This window comes from Nicotiana tomentosiformis, chromosome 10 (genome assembly GCF_000390325.3).
Source record: "Nicotiana tomentosiformis chromosome 10, ASM39032v3, whole genome shotgun sequence".
NCBI lineage: Eukaryota > Viridiplantae > Streptophyta > Magnoliopsida > Solanales > Solanaceae > Nicotiana > Nicotiana tomentosiformis.
In genome coordinates this window covers 26,000,595-26,023,128 of record NC_090821.1, presented here as the reverse complement: position 1 = coordinate 26,023,128, position 22,534 = coordinate 26,000,595, and the positions used below count along the sequence as shown (strand labels likewise).

Sequence of the window (22,534 nt, the reverse complement as noted above, 5' to 3'; positions counted from 1 at the left end):
AACTGCCAACCAATATCAAATTGATCAGAAACTATTTAGAAACAAACCCGAGCCCCCCGAGACCCCCCAAACCTATCCAAAGGCTCAAAATACCATAATTAACATCAAACTAAGAATCGTCATTCAAAATCAGTCTCTTAAGTTCATAAACTTCGAACTTCATACCAAGCGCCTTTTTAAGCCTAACCAATCCGGATTTTAACCAAACTTCACAAAGAAATCCCAAATGACAAAACAAACTTATTTCAAGTCTCAGACAACAATTTGGACCTGATATCACCAAAGTCAACTCCGGTCAAGAACTTTCTAAACATTTAAATTTCTAACTTCCGACAATTAGAGCCAAAACATCCTAGGACCTCCAAATCTAAATCCGAACATACGCCTAAACCAAAATCACCATGCGAACCTATTGAAACCATCAAAATTCGAATTCGAGGTTGTCTATAATAAAGTCAAATCTCGGTCAACTCTTACAACTTAAGCTTCCAAAATGAAGATAAGTGTCTCAATTCACTCCAAAACCTTCCCGAAACCAAACCCAACCATCCCTGCAAATCATCAAATATCAAATACACATACGGGGAATATCAAATAAGGGAATGGGGCTAAAATACACAAAAAATCCCTGCTGGGTCGTTACATTAACATGCTAGTTTAACATTATGAATTTCATGTACTTGTATTACATGGTAGAACTGCGTAATCATACATTATTTCCTTATATGCACCATGCTAATAGATCTAGTTCTCATCATTCATCTGAGAGTGTTCTAGCTTGTGAATTCATGTTTCATTGGACGTGTGGATTCACATTCCGGTACTAAGATATTTATTCGGGTGTATGAATTTACATTCCGCCTGCATGTGGATATAGATTTGTTCCTCTAGAGTCACTGAACATTGAAATCCCACCGGCAGTGTGCACGCAAGGTTGTGGAGACATGGATTTGTGTCTAACACGTGAATATGTGTCGATTTTGGTATAAAGGTTGAGTCTTTATCATGCATAGATATTCTAGACTCATGTAGAATCTATTAAGACACTGCTCATAACTCGTAAGACCAGGGAACCTTGCTCTGCCACCATTTTATCACGGCCCAAATCCCAACAAGTCGTGATGGTACCTAACCCAAACTTCTAGGCGAACCAACCATAACTAGTATAACCCACATCAGAAAATCATCATATTAATAAGAAACAAAAATGCGGAATTTCAATAACTATCAAATAACTAGTGTCATAAGTCATGAGCAACTATAGATAGAAATACAACACCAATATGAGAAAATACATAATTTGTTGGAATATACATAAACATAAATACAAGATCCTAGGCTACCATGAACAAATGATAGCTAATAACTGAAATACTGATTTGTCTTTAATACTCGCTCTCGAACTCGGCATACCACTAATCGCATGTACTCAGTAAGTATCAAAACTAACATCAACGAACTAGTGGCGAGGTTTTAGTCAAAAGATACTCACTTTATATAACTTGTGCAATTCAAAAGCATATACAAAAATAGAGAAAAATCCAAGAAATAGCGGATATCAATAATAAGGTATACAACCAAAGAGGAAAATAATAAGCATGCCTTTTCAAATAACAAAATGCACCAAATCTGTACATAAAGAAGATATGCAACAAATAGCATTAACTCGAATGCTCTTGCTTATGGATATGTAAAGCTCCATATCTATAAGCGAGAGGCTATAGAGGCATTTAGGAAAGTGTTTCCTTTCTCTCTTTTTTTTGGATAACCGTGGTGTCCCGGTCAGCTTGCGCGCACCTCGATTAATTCTATGGGATACCTGCCACCTCCCACCAGCAACAGGTACTAGATAACTCTATCCACCAAAGCTTGAATAGATGGGAAGAAATCACCTAATCAGTATTTTGGATAGCGTGCGGCGACAAATAGCGACGAGGAACCGCTTCACTGAGGCGAGAGGCGCGCAGCAACGCGCTCGCCTTTTTTATGTGAAACGACAATTTATATAAAAACATAAAATATTATATATATATATATATATATATATATATATATATATATATATATATATATATATATATAAAAACTCAATAACAATAATATATTAATAAATATATCAATTTAAAAATATAAAAACTCAATAGATAGTCATAGTAGATTCATAAACTAAAGTCTAAAAGTCTAAAACAAGTAACATCTATTCTTCTTCAACATTTTCAAATTCTAGAACTTCATGAATGTTAGCATTATATTGGCTATCATCTTCTTCATCCTCGGAGTCTTCATCAATTAGGGACCAGCTTGAACTTGCTACTCCCTTTCACTTGTAATTTGAACTTGAAGAACTCTCTCTAAGACCATAGATATTCTCAACTCCAGCCACCATAGAAACAGTACCTCAATCAAGATCATCTCCTACATACACTTGTTCATCTTCATGATTTTGGGGGGCTCCAGTTAACCATTCATTTGCCTCGTCAATGTTATCCAACAAAATTGGATCAATGGTATCGCGAGCTTCATAACGTCGCCTCAATGTTCTATTATATTTAATATACAGTAGATCATTGAGACGCAATAGCTCAAGCCTATTCCTTTTCTTGGAGTGAATCTGCGCATAAATTGTTTAGATTAATTAATAGATACTAATAATAATATAATATAGAATATATTGATATAATAAATCTGCTTCTTACATGCTCAAATACGCTCCAATTTCTCTCGCATTCAGATGCACTACAAGTTAGGCTTAGTACTTTGATGGCAAACTTTTGCAAGTTTGGAGTTTGATGTCCAAATTGCATCCACCATTCAACTACAGAAAAATATTCTAAAAGTTAACAAGTATAAATCAAAAAAATTAAATTAAAGCTATAAGGATACCTGGCGACCTTATGTCTCTGGCTCTAATGGCCGCCTGTAAACCAAATAGGCCATCTACTTGTAAGTACCTACCAAACTCCTCCTCTATTTGATCTATCATCGCTAAATCGGGGACCAACTTCTCAAGACATTGATGGTATCCAACCCACACCTCTGAATCCAAAGTGTCATCTCTGGTGTTCTTGTAAAATAATTCCGGGTTTAGAAGATGGCCTGCTGCATGCAAAGGTCGATGGAGTTGATTCGACCACCTGCTATCAATAATCTCAAAAACTTTCTCATATTTCCTAACATCTCCCTCAAATGACGTTTCCATAGTCTCTTTGGCTCTATGCATAACTTCATAAAGATAGCCCATTGGTGGTTTTCTCTCCCCATCCACCATACGAAGCACCCTAATCAAAGGACCACCAACTTTAAGAGCTCGAACGACGTCATTCCAGAATGATGGAAAAATAAGAACTTTGGTAGTTTCTTTCCCTGCAGCTTCCTTTGCATATCTATTATCTTTCCATTCATTGGCAGTTTCAACCCAATGTATGCAGGTGGAGGTGTAAGCACAATACCAAAACTCTACTCAAGCGGCCCTGCCGCCTCACCCCCAACATATGCGGGTGGAGGTATAACCACAATACCAAAAACCTACACAAAGCGGCTATGCCGCTCACCTCAATATATGCGGGTGGAAATGCATAAACGATACCAATACCTACACAAAGCGACCATGATGCCTCACCCCATATATATATATATATATATATATATATATATATATATATATATATATATATATATATATATATATGCTAGTGGTGGTGCAACAACAATACCACAATCGTACATAAAGCGGCCTTGCCGCCTCACCCCAATGTATGCGGGTGGAGGTGTAATCCCAATCACAATCTCTATACAATTTAACATAATAGTTTTCACGTAAGTTACGACTTGGAATTATAATATGTAGATACACAATCCATAGATTGGAACACATCCTCAATTTATAATACAGCATGATAAGAGCATTTGAAACATGAATTGAACAAATATCTTTGTCACAAAACTTATTCGGAATACTCGATTTGTAATAAATACTTTGGAACTTACAAGGATAATGGGGGTTCCAATTCTTAAAGAAGAGTTTAGCCAACATACCTCACTTGAGCTTCCTTACACTCTAAAATATTTTGGAAATCTTAGCAACTTCAATCTATTTTGAAAATGTAACAAATTGAATCAACATTGATGGTATCCAACCCATACCTCTGAATCCAAAGTATTATTAATAATCTCGGGTTTAGAAGATGGCCTGCTGCATGCAAAGGTCGATGGAGTTGATTCGACCACCTGCTATCAATAATCTCAAAAACTTTCTCATATTTCCTAACATCTCCCTCAAATGACGTTTCAATAGTCTCTTTGGCTCTATCCATAATTTCATAAAGATAGCCCATTGGTGGTTTTCTCTCCCCATCCACCATACGAAGCACCCTAATCAAAGGACCACCAACTTTAAGAGCCCGAACGACGTCATTCCAGAATGATGGAGAAATAAGAACTTTGGCAGTTTCTTTCCCTGCAGCTTCCTTTGCATATCTATTATCTTTCCATTCATTTGAAAGAACTAGCTTTCTCAAGTTTTTCTTCTGCAAGTAAAAACTATGCAAAGTTAAGATAGCCGTTGCAAATCTAATCTTGACCGGTCTCACCAAATTTCTTTCATTTGTGAATTTCATCATCAAATTCAACAACAACGGCCTCTGACTGATGTAAGAATATATCTTGACGGCTTTAGTGAAAACTGTAAAAGTAACAATAATAATTTTATAGTTAATACTTAATAGGACATAAGAATAAATAAAGTTAAAGCTTTAAAGATAACTATATTAAAGTTACCTGAAGCATATGGGTTTTCCTTGAATATGTCACCAAACATCAAGTTGATACAATAGGCAGCACATGGAGTCCAATAAATGTGTGGATACATAGCTTCCATCATCTTACACGCACTAACATTCTTACTAGCATTATCGGTAACAACTTATACAACATTTTTCTTTCCAATTTTATCAATAGTCTTTCTAAACAAGCTGTACATTTCGCTTCCATCCGTAGAAGAGTTGCTAGCATCGTAAGATTCAAGAAAAACACTCCCTCTTGGAGAGTTCACCAACAAATTTATGATCATTTTTTCATTCCGTGTTGTCCATTTATCCATCATAATGGAACATCCAAACTTGTTCCATTCCACTTTATGCTCCTCAATAATTTTGTCTATCTTCTTCATCTCTTTTTTAAGATGAGTTACTCTAACTTCATGATAGCTAGGAGGCTTCATTCTTGGGCCATATTGTCCTACAGCCTCAATGAATTTGTCAAAAGTTTTGTAGTTAACATAGTTGAAAGGAAGCCCTACATCGTACATCCATGTTACAAAGGCACTTACGGCACGATCCCTCAAAATCTTCTTGGCTTCTAAACTTGAACCAGAATCACATTTTTCCTTTTCTTGTTGTTTTGCCGAAAAATAAAGATTGAGAGGACCTTTTGTCACCGTACGTGCCGTGGATGACTCAATAGAACTATTTGAAGATATCTTTTGAGCTTTGGGGGGGGGGGAGTGGGGATGGAGGTCCCATTTCATCATCTTTATCAATTAGATTCACCATGCTTCATAATTCATTTGAGTTATTGTCATATTTTTCTTCTCAACAAATGCTTTTACTTCATCCCTAACCTCGGCCGAACAAAGAGGACATTGTATTACATTTTTAAATCCACCTATCAAATGTTTCTTGTGACGAGTTATTCCACCATAATATATTTTTTCACAAAACACGCATTTAATTGCGGATCCTGATGAGCCTTGTATAGCATAATTCCAAGCTATATCATTTTGTTTATTACTATCGGATGATGTCATTTCAATATTGTTTTATAGAAAAAAATTATCAAGTCAATATACAATTAATTCTACTCTATAAGACTATGTCTATAACTGAAAAAACAAAGCAAAAAACAAATAGAGCCTAAAAAGAGACTCTACTGCCTCTGCTCTTCCTCTGCTGCTTGCTCAAAACAGAGCCAAAAAAAAAAAATAAGAGAAGAAGAAAGAGGAAGGGAAGAAAGAAAGAAAGAGCCTCTGTTGTTTTGCTCGAAAAACAGAGCACAAAAACAGACCCTCTGTTTCTGTTGTTCTCGACAAAAAATAGAGCAAAAAAAAAATAGAAAGAAGAAGAGAAGAAGAAAGAAAGGAAATTCGAAGAAGAGAAGCATACTTGGGCTTTCAGATGGCAGAAACTTGATGAAGAAGACGATGGCACTTGGCAGAAACTTGAAGTTTTCAGATGAAGAAGACGATGGCACGGCCGCGACCCTAATCGCGAGCTCCTTGGCTGCTCTGTTGTTCGAAGTTGAAGAAGAAAGAAACTTCTGAGAGCTCAAGCCCTAATCGCGACCTTTTTCTTTAGTCTTTGCCCTTTTTTAAAAAAAAAAAAAGCGACGCTACAATCGCATCTCGCTACACCGTCGCCTCTCGCTACACAGGCAGAGGCGAGCGCTTTCTGTAAATTGCAACGCAACAGAGTAAAATAGCGACACAGTCTCGCATCGCTATTAGCGACGTAGCGCTCGCTATTTACAACATTGCACCTAGTATTTTTTGCCTCCGCTGGAATTTGAACTCGAGATCTCATGATTCTCACCCACTTCATTGACAAGTGTTTCCCTTTTTTCATTCACTCTTTGTGCTATCGGAGTAGAATAGGATTTTGACATCCTTGTCTTTCCTACTCGGTGAGAACATGAGGTTTTTATGTGTAGAGTTCAAGATAATATTTGCATGTGTTTATGCGGTTTGTTTCATTGTATAAAATACAGGGGAATGTTTTGATTCTAAATATATCAAGGTAGGATGTTGACATTCCAAAATATCATGACCTTGCTCATCTTTAGAAGTGATGCATAGTAAGTAGCTGTAGTTGTACAAGCTATGAATCCAGTGAGATATCTTTGGTTCAACCTGCACAGGAGTGTAGTAACCATGCTACAATACTGTCCCCCCATCCCCTCAGCAATCCAGACTTTTGTTAACAACATATACTAACAAATAGAGCAAATTAAATTTGATATTTACTATAGTATGTTACTGTGGTAATGATTCATAGGAATGACGAAAACTACAAACTTGTTATTCAGCAATACAGACCAATTCTGCACATCAAACCTATAACAAATTATACATGCACTTGTAGATGTATAGAATTAATTAGAGTCAGATTACCGAATGGAAGTGGGAACAATACTACTTTTTACAATAATTTCTACCTTGTTGAGCTAGTTGTAAGTATTTCACTTTCAAGTGTATCTACCCATTCTTGAATGATAGAGTTGACTTCCTCTGGTTTTTCATCATGTGGGCAATGGCCTGAAATATCAAATGGTGCAACATGAGAAAATATAAACAGATTTATTGCAGGTACTAACGAGGAAATAGAAAATCAAAGCTGCCATGAAATACCAGCATCCAGCTCTCTGATTATGATTCCTTCACAGTGTTCTCTCAGCATATCTAACCTTGATTGTGAATCAGAAATTGGATCTTTCATTCCCTAACAGAATAGCAGCACGATAAGCATTATAACTAGGGAAATGATGAAGAAGGAATGTATTAATGTATTACCTGTAATACAAGAACTCTTTTCTCAATTCCTTGCAAAAGATAATTAAGAGGGACAGAAAGATCAAAGCTGAAAATGCTTTCTAAGACCACCACTACACCAGGGTCATAAGACTGAAGATTTTGTCAAGGCAGTGCATCATAAAATTTGTGATATGGTAATTTATTCACTATGATAGTTGTAGCACTTAAAAAGATGACAGGAAGGCTTTGAACCACTGACAAGGACCAAAATATATACTTGAGCTGTCACAAGTTAAAGATCATAGGAATGTAACGACAAGGATACTGCTCGCAGCATTTCCTGGACAAGCCACTCATCTGCACGATCACTTCTCTGCAGAAAACAAAAGCTGAGGCTAAACAGTGTATAAAAGGCAACAAAGACACATGTTGTAAAAAACTAAAGCACACTTACAATTGGATAGCAACTTCTCACTATTTTCCTCAGATTCAAACGCAAGAACAGTGAAAGGAACCGAGCACCTAGCCATGCTGGTCCTGAAGTTTGCCTGACCTAAAATATACGGCAAGCTCAATTTTCCATGAACTTTAGTCTAAATGTTATGGTTGAACATTTGGAAGAAAGTCTACAATGATTGGATTGGGAATTGCTTCTACAGTAAAGATATCATCTCTAATAACATAATAACACGAAAAATGGTATCCTAAATTGCATATTTAAGTTGGTAAAAGATGATTTCACGTTTCTTACATCAGAATGGCGTGAACCAGAATAGCCAGGAATAACATTGCCAGCACTATTCAAAAGGATCACAGACTTGGCCAAAGTAGGCCAAAGACAAGCAACAATGGCAACAAGATATCCTGGTTAATCAGAAGAGCACAATCAACAAGACCAATTATGAACAAAAATAGCAAAATCACGGCAAGAAATGCAAATATTAGTGAAAACTGGTGTATTTCTATATTTGTCCGCTCAATGTTTTTTTCCTTCACTTTTCTTGGGATGGTGATTTTGTAGGAGCTTAAGTATTAGTACATGCCACCAATTGAGTTGCCAACAAGATGGACAGGTTCTCCCACTACTTCAATTATGAAATCTCTCAGCAATTTAGCCCACACAACTTCAGTGTAGACAATATTTGGTTTTTCTGATTCACCAAACCCCAGGAGTGTCATTGCCCAGACTCGATTTCCACATTCCGCAATGTTTTGTATATTGTCACGATAATGGCTCCAAAAAGCACCAAAACCATGCACGAGCAGAAGAGCAGGACCTACATCACCACTCTGTTTATACTGCAAAGGCGGAATAAACATCAGTAGACAGGTACACCACATCACGTAATAGACAGAAAATAAGCTCAGTATCCTACAATTTCAAAAATCTCACTCACATGGATCAGATAGCCATTCCATCTCCATATCCTAACAGAGGAACCTCCCAAACTAGCTGCCTTACTTTTCAAAGCCAACAGCGTATACCACTATGACAGCAATCGGGTTCTTATTAAAAGATATTCGTGAGAAATACTTTTCTCAGTAGATAGCAAATGAATTTGACCCAAGAACATTCATATTATGATCCAAAACAATTTCTGAGACCCAAAATACCTCCATTGAACACACAGTATCCGCTGCTGCAGCAGCCATTTTTGCCGAGCACCCAAAATGCGATATAATTCCAGCATTTCGTTCTTTCTCGTACTCAATCGCTTCATAATACACTCTTCTTCTGGAAATTATTCCAAGAAGAAGAGCAGACCCAAAAAGAGCACCAAATGAGGCTCCTTCCCGAGTTTCAGCTGCACGCAGTTTTTCATGTACCCTGCAAAATAAAGCCAATTGCCATCAGTTAATCATGAGAAAATTCTTTCCTTGAAGTGGTGAGTTTCTGCACAAAGTCTCATGTTTCCGTAACATCCGTTTTAATTAAAATAAGGCAAAATAGTGCAGATCAAATAGATGCAATAGAGGATGCAGATACGAGATAAGCAAAGCAGTAAAATTACAAGGTCTTAAAACTTCTAGAGGGGGCCAATGCTCATATTTTCTGTTTCCTTTTCATCAAAACGCTCAACTGACAGTCCTCTTCCTCATCTATTTCCACTTATACTACTTGCTACAGAAGGATCCGATGTACAATGTCTTCCAAAGGCTCCCGGTTTAGTAACACAGTAAGCTAAGCAGTCAAACTTCAGAATTCTTTCCGAATGGTATAAGAACAATATAAAATGCACTTACAACAGCTTCAGAGTTGAAATCTTGAAGACCATCTCAGTGTGAAAAGATGCATATGGACCATAAACCTACTGAAATCATATTACTCAAAATCACTACTCCCGACATCAATGTTTATTTGAACTATACTCTCTAAGAAAAGACTGATTCCAAGATATAATTGTCCTCCATAATAGCACAAAATACTCTGACCTGATATTTCTGCATATCTGATCTCAACATGGGAATTGATATCCATCAACAGGAATAGGAGACTCGTAGACTCTGCTATACTAGCTAAAGTAAATGATCTGCATTCCTTTTTTATCCATCATGAAGTGACAGATTTCAAGCTTTGTAATACAATCCAACATTTGTTTAAAATATTATCTTTTTCCATAAGGTAGAAAATAATATCTTTTTCTATAACTGTAGTGTCTGAATCAGCTTACGCGCACCTCGACTAATTCCACGGGGTCCCTGCTACCTCCCACCAACGCAGGTGTTGGTAACTCTGACTGCCAAGGCTTGACCAAGTGGGAAGAAATCACCTAGTGTTTTTACCTCCGATGTGATTTGAACTTGACACATCATGCGCTATGTCCTACCATTGAACCAAAGCCTTTGGAGCTTGTTTAAAATTATATTTACAATTAAATAAACACAAAAATCAGTTCAAACGTTTTTCCGATGTTCATTGGCATAGATGAATAAATATAAATAATACAACATTTTTCAGAGAGTAAAACTCATTTATAAATATATCTAGCCTACAAATACCTTAGAAGCTTTGATCAACCAACCAAAAGATATCATAGGATATGGGGGGATTCAGTGACAATCATGGCACAAAGAAAAATAAAGAGACGACTCATACTCCTGCCATTCATCTCGGGAAGTACCCTCCAGATATCTCAAATATGCAGCCAAAGCATTCAACACTAGACTTGTACCACCTCCCGCTATATTTCCACATTGTGTGACAAAAGCAGATTTTACGGGTCTCTTCCTCTGAATTTTCTTGAGACTTGAATCACTTTGACTGTTCCCATTAAACTTTTCCTCTCTCAAACCTTGAACCACATTACTCAGAGTTGCTGCCTGGTCTTTTCGCAATTCACTTGTAGCTGAATCCTTCTCAATTGAAGCCCATCTGTTTCCTAACATGCCAGCATTGTCATCCATAAATTTCTTCAAATCTTCTAATGTGGGCAAAGTACCTATTCCATATACTATTGTTATATCCCCTGGTGTGAGCATAGGGGAAAAAAATGATAGATATCCGAAGAGTGTTGCACGGTGTTGGTTAGGCCGTTAGGGAAAAAAAGTTATCAGAGCATACCCCAAGACAAGCTCATATCTCCTTTTGGTAACACTTGGGGGGAAATAGGTGACATAGTGGGCAATTTCATCTTCTTGAATTCATCGTATGATTTGGGCAAATCCTTCAAGCTCTGGATATAGATAGAAGTTGAAAAATCAGGAAATCAGAATTTTTGTCTCCCCTACAGAGCATCTGGAGGCCGAAATAAGACAGAGCAATACCTTCATATCATAAAATGGACTGTTCCATATTGCAAGTTTGGGAGTCCCCTCAGCAAAAGATATTGTATCCAAGGTCTCTTTTACACCTTCTACCATTCTCCATAAGCCAAACTCTACCTCCTCCTCTGTAAATATGTTGGTAGCCTTGACCTGTTCCAAACCTCATATAAGTGGATGACTGCCTGAAGTTTCCCCATTCCTGGCCAGTTAAATATCAGAATAAGCAAATATAGTATGTAACAACCTCTTTGGCAAGCCCTTCAATGATACTCTCTGCAGTCCCGGACCTGATCATCAGATTAGATCCCTGCTCCCTGAGTGAACTCTTCAGATCCTTCAAAGCAAAAAGAAGTAATTCAAGCATGTCATCCGGAAATCCTGTGAAAATGACAACAAGAGTCAAAAAACCAAGTTAAAATGTACTAGAAGTTGGAAGCTAACTCATTTATTAGACATAGTTCTCAGGCTTCACGAGAACAAATTTAAATTTTTGTAACATTGTTAATGTTGCACCCTTAAAAGTAATATTATTTTAAATCACATAAGCATTTAACATGAGAGTGTAGTGTCTTGAATATATACACACACACACACTCAAATCCAACTAAAAGGATCACTTCCAATGATTAGACACTCCACATAATTTTACACTTAAATTTTTGTGCTTAAACTTGAGCAGAATACATGAGTAGCTCACTCGACTCTTTAGCAAGTTCCTAAAGGGTAAAATATTGACCATTTGAAGTTCGCTCCTCTGATACAGGCAGAGCAGAAAGAACTTTTTTGTGAGTTACTGGAAGTTCAAAAAATCTGCCACTGCTCTGCTTTGGCTATCTTCAAATAAACAAGCAAAGATCACTAGGTTTCGAACGTGTGACCTAAGTCACAAATCCCTCAACCTTTGCCACTTGAATTAAGCCCTGTCGGCAATTCTCAATTGTTATGTTTAGTTCAACAATCATCAAATTAATCAAACAGAAAATGGATAACTGAAAAAACTGGAGATTCATACTAGCTCTGTTACTAGTATTTTTTGGCAGTCTCTCTAAACAACTTTCATAACTTTCAAGAACTCAAATTTATTTATCATTCAGATTTTAAACTTTGATGTAATATCTTCATCAAATTAACTTTTAAATCACTCCTTAACTATTTTCTTCTAGTATCACCAAATATAACAGATAAATAACATTAACTTTTTACACTCCTAGCCCATGACAGTGGCGAAGTTAGGAATTTTCGGAAGGGTGTTCAAACTTAAAATAAGTAAAAACAAATTCCGACAATGGGCCTTCAATATATGATATGTAACTCTAAAACCTAATATTTTAGGTATATAGGCAATGTAATTTTCCAACAAAGGGTGGTCACTTGACCACCCTACCTTAAGTGTGGCTTCGCCCGTGAGCCCATCACATTAAATAAAAGGAATGGGTAAAACACTTTTCCAAGAAGACCCATTATTCGAAATGGTTAAGGAATATACGAGAAAGAATCCGGGGATCGAAGATGTATAAAGGTACAAGTGTGCGATGCATAGAAGCTGCAACAATGCCGGGGTGATCGTCGACACGAAGATCGTGTTTGTACCACAGTATAGCTGCTGCATCTTTGTTGACAGCACCAGAACCAGCCGTTTTCATTTTCTTCACGGACATCATAGGAGATGTACAACAGAGGGAAGCAGGAGCTTTGGGGTTCGAAGAGAATGACAGTGAAAGAAAACGAGCCATAGAGAGGAGAGAGAAGGTTTAAGGGTTTGATGGGACTTGAAATCCATTAACCAAAGGAGGTGTGATTGGGTTTTATACGCAAGAAAATTGGAGGGTTACATTACACGGTTCTTCAAATTCTGAATTCTTGTGGCGGAGAAAGGAAACTGAGATTTTGAGAAAGGAAAGATAATGAGAGTTGAGGAGGGAAATGCACCACGACTGGCTCACAGGGGCTAACAAATATTTTACTGATTTTATTGCTACTTCTAATTATTTTGGACTTGACAACCCTTAAAACTTATGTGGTTTTTCGTAATGACCGCCCTCGGTACCGTGATGACGCCTAACATTTCACTGGTTAGGCAAGTAAACGCTAGCTAGATTATTTAAATATTTTTAATAATTCAAAATACTTATTAATAAAGATAAACCGAAATAATCTGAAACGGAATAATAACATACATAAGATGATATCCAAACATCTCCCAGAATCTGAAGTCACAAGTGCATAAGCGACTAGAGTACTACATATATGGTCTGAAATAAAGTACAATTGTCTGACTAGGTAAATAGTAAAAATGGAGAAAGAAGGGGACTTTACGGCTGCGGACGCTGTGTAGCTATACCTCAAGTCTCTAGATGTAGCTGGATCCGAGCAGAGCACCACTAGACGTCGCTGGGACTAATACCAGTATCTGCACAAGAAGTGCGGAAGTGTAACATGAGTACAACCGACCCAATATACTTCGTAAGTGTCAAGTCTAACCTCGACGAGGTAGTAACGAGGCTATGACAAGACACCTACGTAAAATCCTGTACAGATATGGATATAAAGCAACAAAATAACGAGTAAAACAATAAAATATTAACTGGGAGGGGACATGCGATAGGGAAAATATCAAAAGAGACCGCAAGTACGAAATCACTCAATAACATTTTCTGAATTAAGCAACAATATAACCAATTAAATTACCAATCCGGGAATCGAATAAGGCAATACAATAAAAATGGCACGTCATCACCCTTCGTACTTTTAATCTCGTCCTTACCATGTAATATCATAAATAAGATGGCATGGCATCACCCTTCGTGCTTTTACTCTCGTCCTCACCATGTAATATCATAAATAAGATGACACGGCATCACCCTTCGTACTTTTCACTCTTGCTCACCAAGCAACAATACAAATCTAAATAATAAATGCAAGGCGAAAAACAATTTCACTTAAATTATAGTGCCATGATAACAAACTCAACTTTCAAAATTTCCAACATCTTCAAAAAAATAAACAATAGATATGAGGCAAATAATTAAAAGTAATAATCTAACCTAAGCAGACAAGAGTGGGTTGCTCTAGTGGTGAGCAAGTTACACCCCATATTTTCGTACGTGAAAGTACGCCATAAGTAAATTGATAGAAGCTCGAAAATGAGATGGTACATCCCACATTTTCGTATGTTAAAATTTCGTCGTAAGCTAATCGATGTAAGTTCGAGAATGAGATTATTTTGAGATTATAAGCATTATGTTATTTCAAATAAGTGATGAGTAAATTCGTGAAGGTGAGACGATAAACAAATCAAAAAAAATGAATTTTCGTCAAAGTTTAACATGTTGGGATAAAATACGGCACGGGCTAAAATACCCGGTATTTATGAACTAGTGCCATACAAGGTATCACATGACCATGATAGTGAGGTGTATAAGGTATGTTAAAAGTGACTAGTATTTTAAATAATTTGAGATAATTCTTAATTTATGGATAATTGGGTAATTATAGATTTTTAGTGGGAGATTAATTAAGTAAGTAAGTTAATTGAGTAATTAGGCATAAATGGATAAAGCTAAGTCTTCCTAATGTGGCAGCCATCAAGTCATAAATTAATGACTCTTAAAGCCATGTAACTTGGTGGTACCAAGAGGCATGATGATTCATAAGACAAAATTTGCCTTCCTTACACGTAAGAGTCCTTTGTATAAGTACTTTTGTTTGGTTCTTTATTAGTAACTTAAGAGATCCTCCTTTCAATAATTTAAATGTTAGAAAATGGAGAGTTAAGGTTTATGATATAAACGTGAGTAACTTCTAACACAATTCATATAAGACTTCTTTTTGGAGGAGATTTTGGAAGTTCATATGAGACTTCATGTTACAATAGCAATGATAGTTCTTAGATTTGTAAAGAAATCCATACAAAATTGCACTGCGTAATAACAACGGAATTTTACAATTTCAAGGGAGTACGGTGCAATCCTTCTCAAGAATATTATACGGATTTTCCCCTTCTCCGGGTATGTTAAGGCTATCCCTTCTTTCTTTTGGCATGGTCCAAATGATACAAATGAAACGAGCAAAATACACAACTTTCATAAATGACTCTATTCATATAAATACTAAGGGTGTCTATATTCTTGATTCCCCATGTGAATTATTATTATATCTTTTATTCATGGGTCTCAGAAAAATATGTATTTGATAAAGTTTATCCGACAGGCATATTATTTTTATGACATTCCGAGAAATCTTATTAACGTATTTCTTATGCATTTCATGCATTTATACATATACATTGACTCATGACCAGATGACGTTATATACGTGTATATTATATGTATATGGGATATGGAAAAAGGTTACGACGTTATATACGCACCACCACCTGATCAGCTGGTATATGTTGATGATTTGTCCACAGTGGCCGAAATGATATGATGGGATGCCCTCAGAGGCTTGATGATGTTATGAACGCATATACCTATGCATGGTATGATATTTATACGCATATGCATGGCGTTATAAAAATGAAATGATTCACAGAGCTATGCAGACGTACATGTCGAGTCTTTTACTCCATGTTTTTCTTATGTCTATTATTTACTGATTTTCATTCCTTACATACTCGGTAAATTATTTGTACTGACGTCCCTTTTGCCTGAGGACGCTGCATTTCATGCCCGCATGTCTCGATAGACAGGTCGAGAGTCCTCCAAGTAGGCGATCAGCTCAGCGGAAGATGTTGGTGCACTCCATTTACTCCGGAGTTGCTTGTTTGGTCAATATGATTTTGATGTGTATTGTTTGGTATGGCGGGGCTCTATCCCGACCTTTATGACAATTATGTATTCTTAGAGGCTTGTAGACAGATGTCATATACGTAAAAGATTGCATGGCCTTGTCGGCCTATGTTCAGTGTACGAGTAGTTATTTTGGTCTTAGAGGCCCATATGTCTTATGTATAAGGTGGTATTACATGTTGTATTTTACCTATCTCATGGCAGCCTCTCTGGCTCAGTTATCTATGATAGTATGATACGAAAAGATATGTTATGTTGGTACTCAGTTGAATAAAGTATCCGGTGCCCGTCGCGGCCCATTGGTTTGGGTCGTGACAAAAGTAGTATCAGAGCAGTTTTGTCCTAGGGAGTCTGCAAGCCGTGTCTAGTAGAGTCTTGTTTATGGTGTGTCGTGCACCACACTTATAAGCAGGAGACTACAGGGCATTTAAGACTGTCACTCTTTCTTCTTACTCTAGATCATGTGGTAGAGCTCAGTTGTAAGAATTCAATTTCCTAAAATCTATCTTATTCATAATACGACGATACCTACATCTAGAAAGATGGTTGGTAATAGATATAGCTGTGGAAGAGTTGAGTTAGAGGAACTCGAGTTTGCATCATTCCTATGATGGATAAATGTGGGGTCTTCAGCAGAACATGTGTGTACCTTACGTGTAAGTTTCTTGATAAGGAGCCTTAAAGCAAGAATATCTATCCACCTCTATGATGAAAGGTAATGAGAGATTCAGAAGATAGATACAAGCTTCAACAAGTAAAAGGAGCAAGATGAGAAGGGTACGAGGTACCCAGTTAATGAAGATTATCGGTATTTTCAACTCCGGCAGAAAAATATAAGCATTGTGACTTACCTTCAACAGTAACAGATGTATGTAGAATTGGCCACACCCATCTCAGTTATACCCTATTGGGGTTTAAGATGTGTAGTTTAAGAAAAGGACATGATATTAGGATCTGGCTGGGGTTAGAGTAACCCAAAATGGTAAATGAATTATTTGTGTTAGTTGACATTTCCGAAGGATATTACAAAGGTGCTAATAGATCTCCTTGTGAGGCACCCAGATGGTGCACTCTAGAATATTACAATTAGATGTGAATATTAGCATTAAAAAAAATTAGAAGATAGGCACGGAAAGCCTGGAAGGGATAAATATTACCTTAGTGTGGCTCGCGTCCCTAGTAGAACGAGAACGTTAAGCAACCCGAAGAGCCACTGGATGGAGCAAAGGGGAGCTAAAAGCAAAAGAATGTCTTGTTCGAGTTTTCAGAATAAAGTGGTAGACATAAATATTAGCGAAAAATAAGAAAAGAGTTAATGAAGCATTATGAGTAAGATACGATATATGAATTGACAACGGTAGATCAACAAGATGACAGTATTACAGAGTCTATAGTCAATTGAAGGAAAAGACGAGAGGTGACAGGCCTTGAGACAACAAAAGAGTATAGGCCATAAAGTCATATCCTCATTTCGAGAAATAAGTTCGTGACTCCAACGCAACTACCGGAAGGAAAAGTTAGACCCCAGAACAATAGAAATCAGTATGGGCTGGTGAACAAGATAAACTAAACATGAATTAGGGACTGAGTGATTGGATAATAGTCAGTATCATGAGAATTTCAGATTTCGTTCCGGCAATAATAGAGTGGACAACAGAAGAATATTCATGAGAAATTCAGAGAATGGTCATTCAGGAAGACGCTTCCCTAAAGCAAGCAATGTGAGCAAAGTTAAGCTTAAGGGACTGTATGTGCCAGTTATACTAAGTGTCACCCTCGTGAATAAGGAATTTTATTATCCTTGATACAGAAGAATTGCTGCAAGGCGAGTAAGGATCATCGATGATTTGAAAAGACGCCAAAGATGAAGGGGTAAAATATCTATAGTTAGATCCTCGTGGCTCCAACTCCTAGTACTCCCCTAAAGGGGGGAATATGGAGTGATGTGGCATTAAGTTAGAATTAAGTGGTTCTAGTAACAATGGATTAATAAAGGAATAATGTGAAAAGAATGAGAAAGGGATAAGATTGCACTTATTCAAATCCTATAGATATGCAACGATTCCAGAACATTATGCAAATACGACATCAAGGAGAGGAAGTAAGGGTTCCTGCCTGAGATGTTATTGATAGATAAGGAGCACGTGCGAGATATAAGTTAAGATAAAGGAGATAACCCAAGAAGATTACGCGGAATATAGATATGAGAATGGACCAACGAATAATTAGCAGTTGATTCAGAAAGAGTCTAGTTATGGCTAGACAAGAGGATACAAATAAATCAACAGATCGTGCAAGATAAATGTATTGAACCCCAGTTATGACATCGTGACCCTTGAGAAATATTCAGATAGGAGTTGGGATAGTTAAAGGTACCGTGTGAGTATTACGAAAATAAAAGAAAATTCCACTGAGAAAACAGTCAAAATATCAGTTCAGAAGCAACCCTACAAGCACAAGGGCATGGAAGTAAATAACTACGGATAATTATAGGCAAAGAAAGAGTACCAAAAACAAAATCCATCGAGTATACAATATAATAAGCTCATAGCTTTATAAGAGTCAGAGGGTCCTCCCTAAGTAATACAATGAAAGACTAGCTGAGGAAATAAGGAAGAAGGCTTCAACCTAAGCATAGTGACCTAAAGAGGAAATGGTCATATAAAAATAGTCTCACTATAACATTGTATGCACTCCATGAGAAAGTGGCACCTACCATGGCTAAGGAACGGGAAGAAAAATCAAAAGTAATATTCGAGACCATGTGTGTCACGACCCAACTAGAGGGTCATGACTAGCACCCGGGCCATACTTGCGGAGCACCAACGTACATTTTATCTAACCTTCCTTATTATCTTTAAGGGCCGACAAGATAAATATAAATGGTAGACATGGATCATGAACATCCAACAATGAAAGATAATGGAATGAACATACATAATATGGGACGACAAGACTGTCAAGAAACTATATATAAGGTACGAGCTACCATGCTGCCATGAAAGACTATACAACAAAAATCAGCCGACAAGGCATTCCAAACCATACATGAGTCGACACCTGTCTATGAGCCTCTAAAGGAACATAAGTTCTGCAACATTGCCGGAACAGGGACCCCGACATACCCATAATGTCTATAACAAAAACGCATACCAAGACCACGGCAAGTCCGGAGAAGGGATCTCGCCAATAATCGCTGAACTGGATAGCCTACTGTGGTGGGGGAGCTGCGTCTACCCGCCTATCAGGACCTGCAGCACGACATGTAGCGTCCACAAATAAAAAGTACGTCAGTACGTATAAAGCACTGAGTATGTAAGGCAGGAAAGCATAAGTAAGGACAATAATGTAAACAGGGATAGAGAATATACAACCTGTGACATCTGGGTACCTCTGAGGGCTACTGACATGAAATACATGATACATACATATATATATATATATATACATAAACGTTTAAAACATATGCCTAAACTTTTAAAACATACGTCTTTGTGGGCATCACCATCATCATATCGTACCCGGCCGTAATAGGCTCGGTAAAACGTACCCGGCCATCATAGGGCTCGGTAGAATCGTACCCAGCCACGTAGAGCTCGGTAAAACCCAACTGATCAGTGGTTGCACAATAGGTGTCGTACCCGACCGACTATAGCGCGGCTCGATAGAGTAAAATAGATACATATATATGATGCATGTTGGACTCATTGGAATCACATTTTGAACCTTTCGGAGTGACGTAAGGTCGGTATCCTTCGTACACGTTATTAGGATTAACTCTTCATCAAGAATCTTATAAGAATCAGGAATTACCAACAACATTGATAACATAAGAATAAGAGAAGTAACATCAACATCAATCGTTCCATAAGAAGGGCAACAATGTAAGTACTGCTAGCTTCTAAGAGTAGAGTATCTTTGGAAGCTCGTTCATTACATTATGTACAATCGGAGTCGTGCAAAAGAATGAAGGGGATAGCCTCACATACCTTGTATATACTTCCCAACCTCAAGCTATGAAAATGTCACGACTCCTTAGTCTACAATAAGAGAAATGACACTATCATTATCGTTTAAGTATCGTAACTATTATGTATCGACCGCAACCTATTTTACGATGAAACAGACAGCACCTCCCCTATTTATATGACTTCCCACAAGTCAATACAATCACCAAACAGCCCAAACAGCATCATTAATAATCATATTGAGCCTCCCAAAATAGTCCACCAACCAACAACATTACTACCAAGCCTTTCGATATATATTTCACAAGTTCTAGCTTCAACGACTTAGCCGCAACTTGGATAATCTTAAATACATGTAGAGTAAGAGGTTACTTACCTTTAAATATAAAGAACAAATCCAATTTGACCTTAATTTTCCACGAAATATCCCTCCAATGCTGCCACAAGAACAAGGAAGCGAAACTAGCAATCAATTCGGATTTTTCGGCACTAGAATTACTTTAGAAGACTTGAAATCACCTAGGGTTGATATTAAAAACTTGAGGGAGTATTTACAAAACATAAAACACTTAAAACAACCTCCCACATGTGCTGGAACAACACAAGAAAATCAGCAAAAACAAGAAGAACAAGAAACTTACTAGCCCCACGGGATTCCCGACACTTGATTTGTGTTGTTTGCCCTTTGTTTGGGTCTTGGATCATGAGAGAACCTTGAGAGAGTGTTTTTAGGGTTCTAAGGTCTGAATATACTGAAAAATAATGACTTAAAACGGGGTTGAGGTATCTTATATACATCCATATGTCTTAAACCGCCTATGTGGGCCCCATAGAGAGCTGCTTGGCGTACTCTCGCAAAAACGCGAATATCTCTCTATTCCGAGATCGTATCGACGAATGGTTTAATGAGTTGGAAACTAGACTCATAGATCTTAAATTTGATAGGTATATCACCCCAAAATTCTAAGTACATTGGGAGAAAAATGTAGTAACATTTGACCTAAAGTTTAAGTAAAATTATAAACGTAAGTTGCAACAACTTTTATCGACTTTTGTTTCATAACTCGCTTGACTTCAAGACTTATGATACGGATATTATATGATTCAAATACATTAAAACATGACCTCTTGGGACAATTAATCACCTCTAGTGTTACCTGAAAATACGGGTTACAACATCCTTGATTCGTTTAACTTCTAATACTTGTTAACCACTCTTATACACCCTTGTATTGTTTAAGACCAATAGGATTAACTTCTTATCATCTCAAAGATAATCTCTTCTTGGATTTACGTCGACTAACTTACGGCATGATCTAAGGTATGCGAATTTGGGTTGTAATACCCTCTCCCCCTTGGGAACATTCGTCCTCGAATGTAAGGGTTTATGGGGTGTCTAACTCATCTTGGATTCCGACGAAAATTTCCGGCTGAGTTTCCCCTATAAAATGGATACTAGCCAAACTTGCAAACAGTTAAACCCAACTTATGGCCTTACAAGACTATACAAAGCATTATGGATATGTACAATATCTGCATATCACCATTTTGTATTTAAAAAAAAGTATTCACAAGCTATTGCTTACCTCATAGAGCCGTTCCACCTTATAATGTGTCCTTCTTTCCCCCGGCATCCTCGTTATCTTCACTCTGGAATAGGTAAGGGTATTTAGACTTCATCTCCTCTTCTGCTTCCCATGTCATTTCTTCTATATTCTTGTTCCTCCATAATACTTTGACGGAAGCTACATCCCTTGTTCTCAGCTTGCAGACTTGTCGATCTAATATAGCCACTAGCACTTCATCATATGATAGATCCTCTGTAACTTGTACATCTTTGATAGGGATGACCCGAGAAGGGTCTCCAATACATTTCCTCAACATAGATACATGGAATACCGGGTGGACAAATTCCAATTCGGATGGCAATTCTAACTCATAAGCAACCTGTCCAATTCGTCGAAGAATGTTGTACGGCCCAATATACCGCGGACTCAACTTACCCTTCTTCCCAAAATGCATAACACCCTTCATCAGTGAGATCTTCAGGAAACCCAATCACCAACCTCAAATTCCAGATCACGACGTCGGACATCAGAATAAGACTTTTGCCTGCTTTGTGCCGTCCTCAGTCGCTCTTGTATCAATTTCACCTTCTCAATGGCTTGGTGAATCAAATCTGGACCATATAAATCTATCTCACCGACTTCGAACCATCTAACTGGTGATTTATATCTCCTCCCGTACAGTGCCTCATACGGGGCCATTTTAATACTGGAATGGTAGCTATTATTGTAGGCGAATTCTATGAGTGCCAGATGGTCATCCCAATTCCCCTTGAAATCTAGAACACATGCTCGTAGCATATCTTCAAGCATCTGAATGGTACGTTCAGCCTGTCCGTCAGTCTGCGGATGGAATGCAGTGCTGAGATTTACTTATGTGCCTAAACCCTTCTAAAAAGACCTCCAAAAGTTAGCCGTAAATAT

The 22,534-nt window shown here is 37.5% G+C and overlaps 2 protein-coding genes across 7 annotated transcripts; both read right to left on the bottom strand.

Moving 5' to 3' along the window:
• Positions 1 to 3,906: 3,906 nt before the first annotated feature.
• LOC104087391 (uncharacterized) lies at positions 3,907 to 5,160 on the bottom strand. Its single transcript, XM_070187420.1, has 2 exons — positions 4,777 to 5,160; positions 3,907 to 4,681 (listed from the first exon to the last, which is right to left on the bottom strand). The coding sequence occupies exons 1-2, from the start codon at positions 4,877 to 4,879 to the stop codon at positions 4,086 to 4,088; spliced, it is 699 nt and encodes a 232-aa protein (XP_070043521.1). The 5' UTR covers positions 4,880 to 5,160; the 3' UTR covers positions 3,907 to 4,085.
• A 1,829-nt stretch (positions 5,161 to 6,989) lies between these two features.
• LOC104087393 (uncharacterized) lies at positions 6,990 to 13,238 on the bottom strand. Of its 6 annotated transcripts, none has more exons than XM_070187818.1 (14): positions 12,774 to 13,237; positions 11,532 to 11,621; positions 11,288 to 11,437; positions 11,085 to 11,196; positions 10,620 to 10,989; positions 9,137 to 9,350; positions 8,920 to 9,009; positions 8,566 to 8,821; positions 8,274 to 8,386; positions 7,977 to 8,075; positions 7,848 to 7,895; positions 7,562 to 7,672; positions 7,400 to 7,490; positions 6,990 to 7,306 (listed from the first exon to the last, which is right to left on the bottom strand). In XM_070187818.1, exons 1-14 carry the CDS (start codon positions 12,894 to 12,896, stop codon positions 7,203 to 7,205), a joined length of 1,971 nt encoding a protein of 656 aa, XP_070043919.1. In that variant the 5' UTR covers positions 12,897 to 13,237; the 3' UTR covers positions 6,990 to 7,202. The 6 variants fall into 6 exon arrangements, with proteins under 6 accessions (XP_070043919.1, XP_070043920.1, XP_070043918.1 ...); XM_070187819.1 differs by having other exon boundaries at positions 11,532 to 11,665; positions 12,878 to 13,237; XM_070187817.1 differs by having other exon boundaries at positions 11,532 to 11,665; positions 12,774 to 13,236.
• Positions 13,239 to 22,534: the final 9,296 nt, after the last annotated feature.

Excerpts from the sequence above, each read along its gene's own strand:
- LOC104087391 (XM_070187420.1), bottom strand. The coding sequence starts at position 4,879 with ATGATGGAAGCTATGTATCCACACATTTATTGGACTCCATGTGCTGCC. Across the intron at positions 4,682-4,776 it reads GGAAAACCCATATGCTTCAG|TTTTCACTAAAGCCGTCAAG; the intron begins GTAACTTTAATA and ends TTACTTTTACAG.
- LOC104087393 (XM_070187817.1), bottom strand. The coding sequence starts at position 13,020 with ATGGCTCGTTTTCTTTCACTGTCATTCTCTTCGAACCCCAAAGCTCCT. Across the intron at positions 8,076-8,273 it reads CTGGTTCACGCCATTCTGAT|GTCAGGCAAACTTCAGGACC; the intron begins GTAAGAAACGTG and ends CGTATATTTTAG. Across the intron at positions 7,673-7,847 it reads TCCAGGAAATGCTGCGAGCA|TCTTATGACCCTGGTGTAGT; the intron begins GTATCCTTGTCG and ends CAAAATCTTCAG.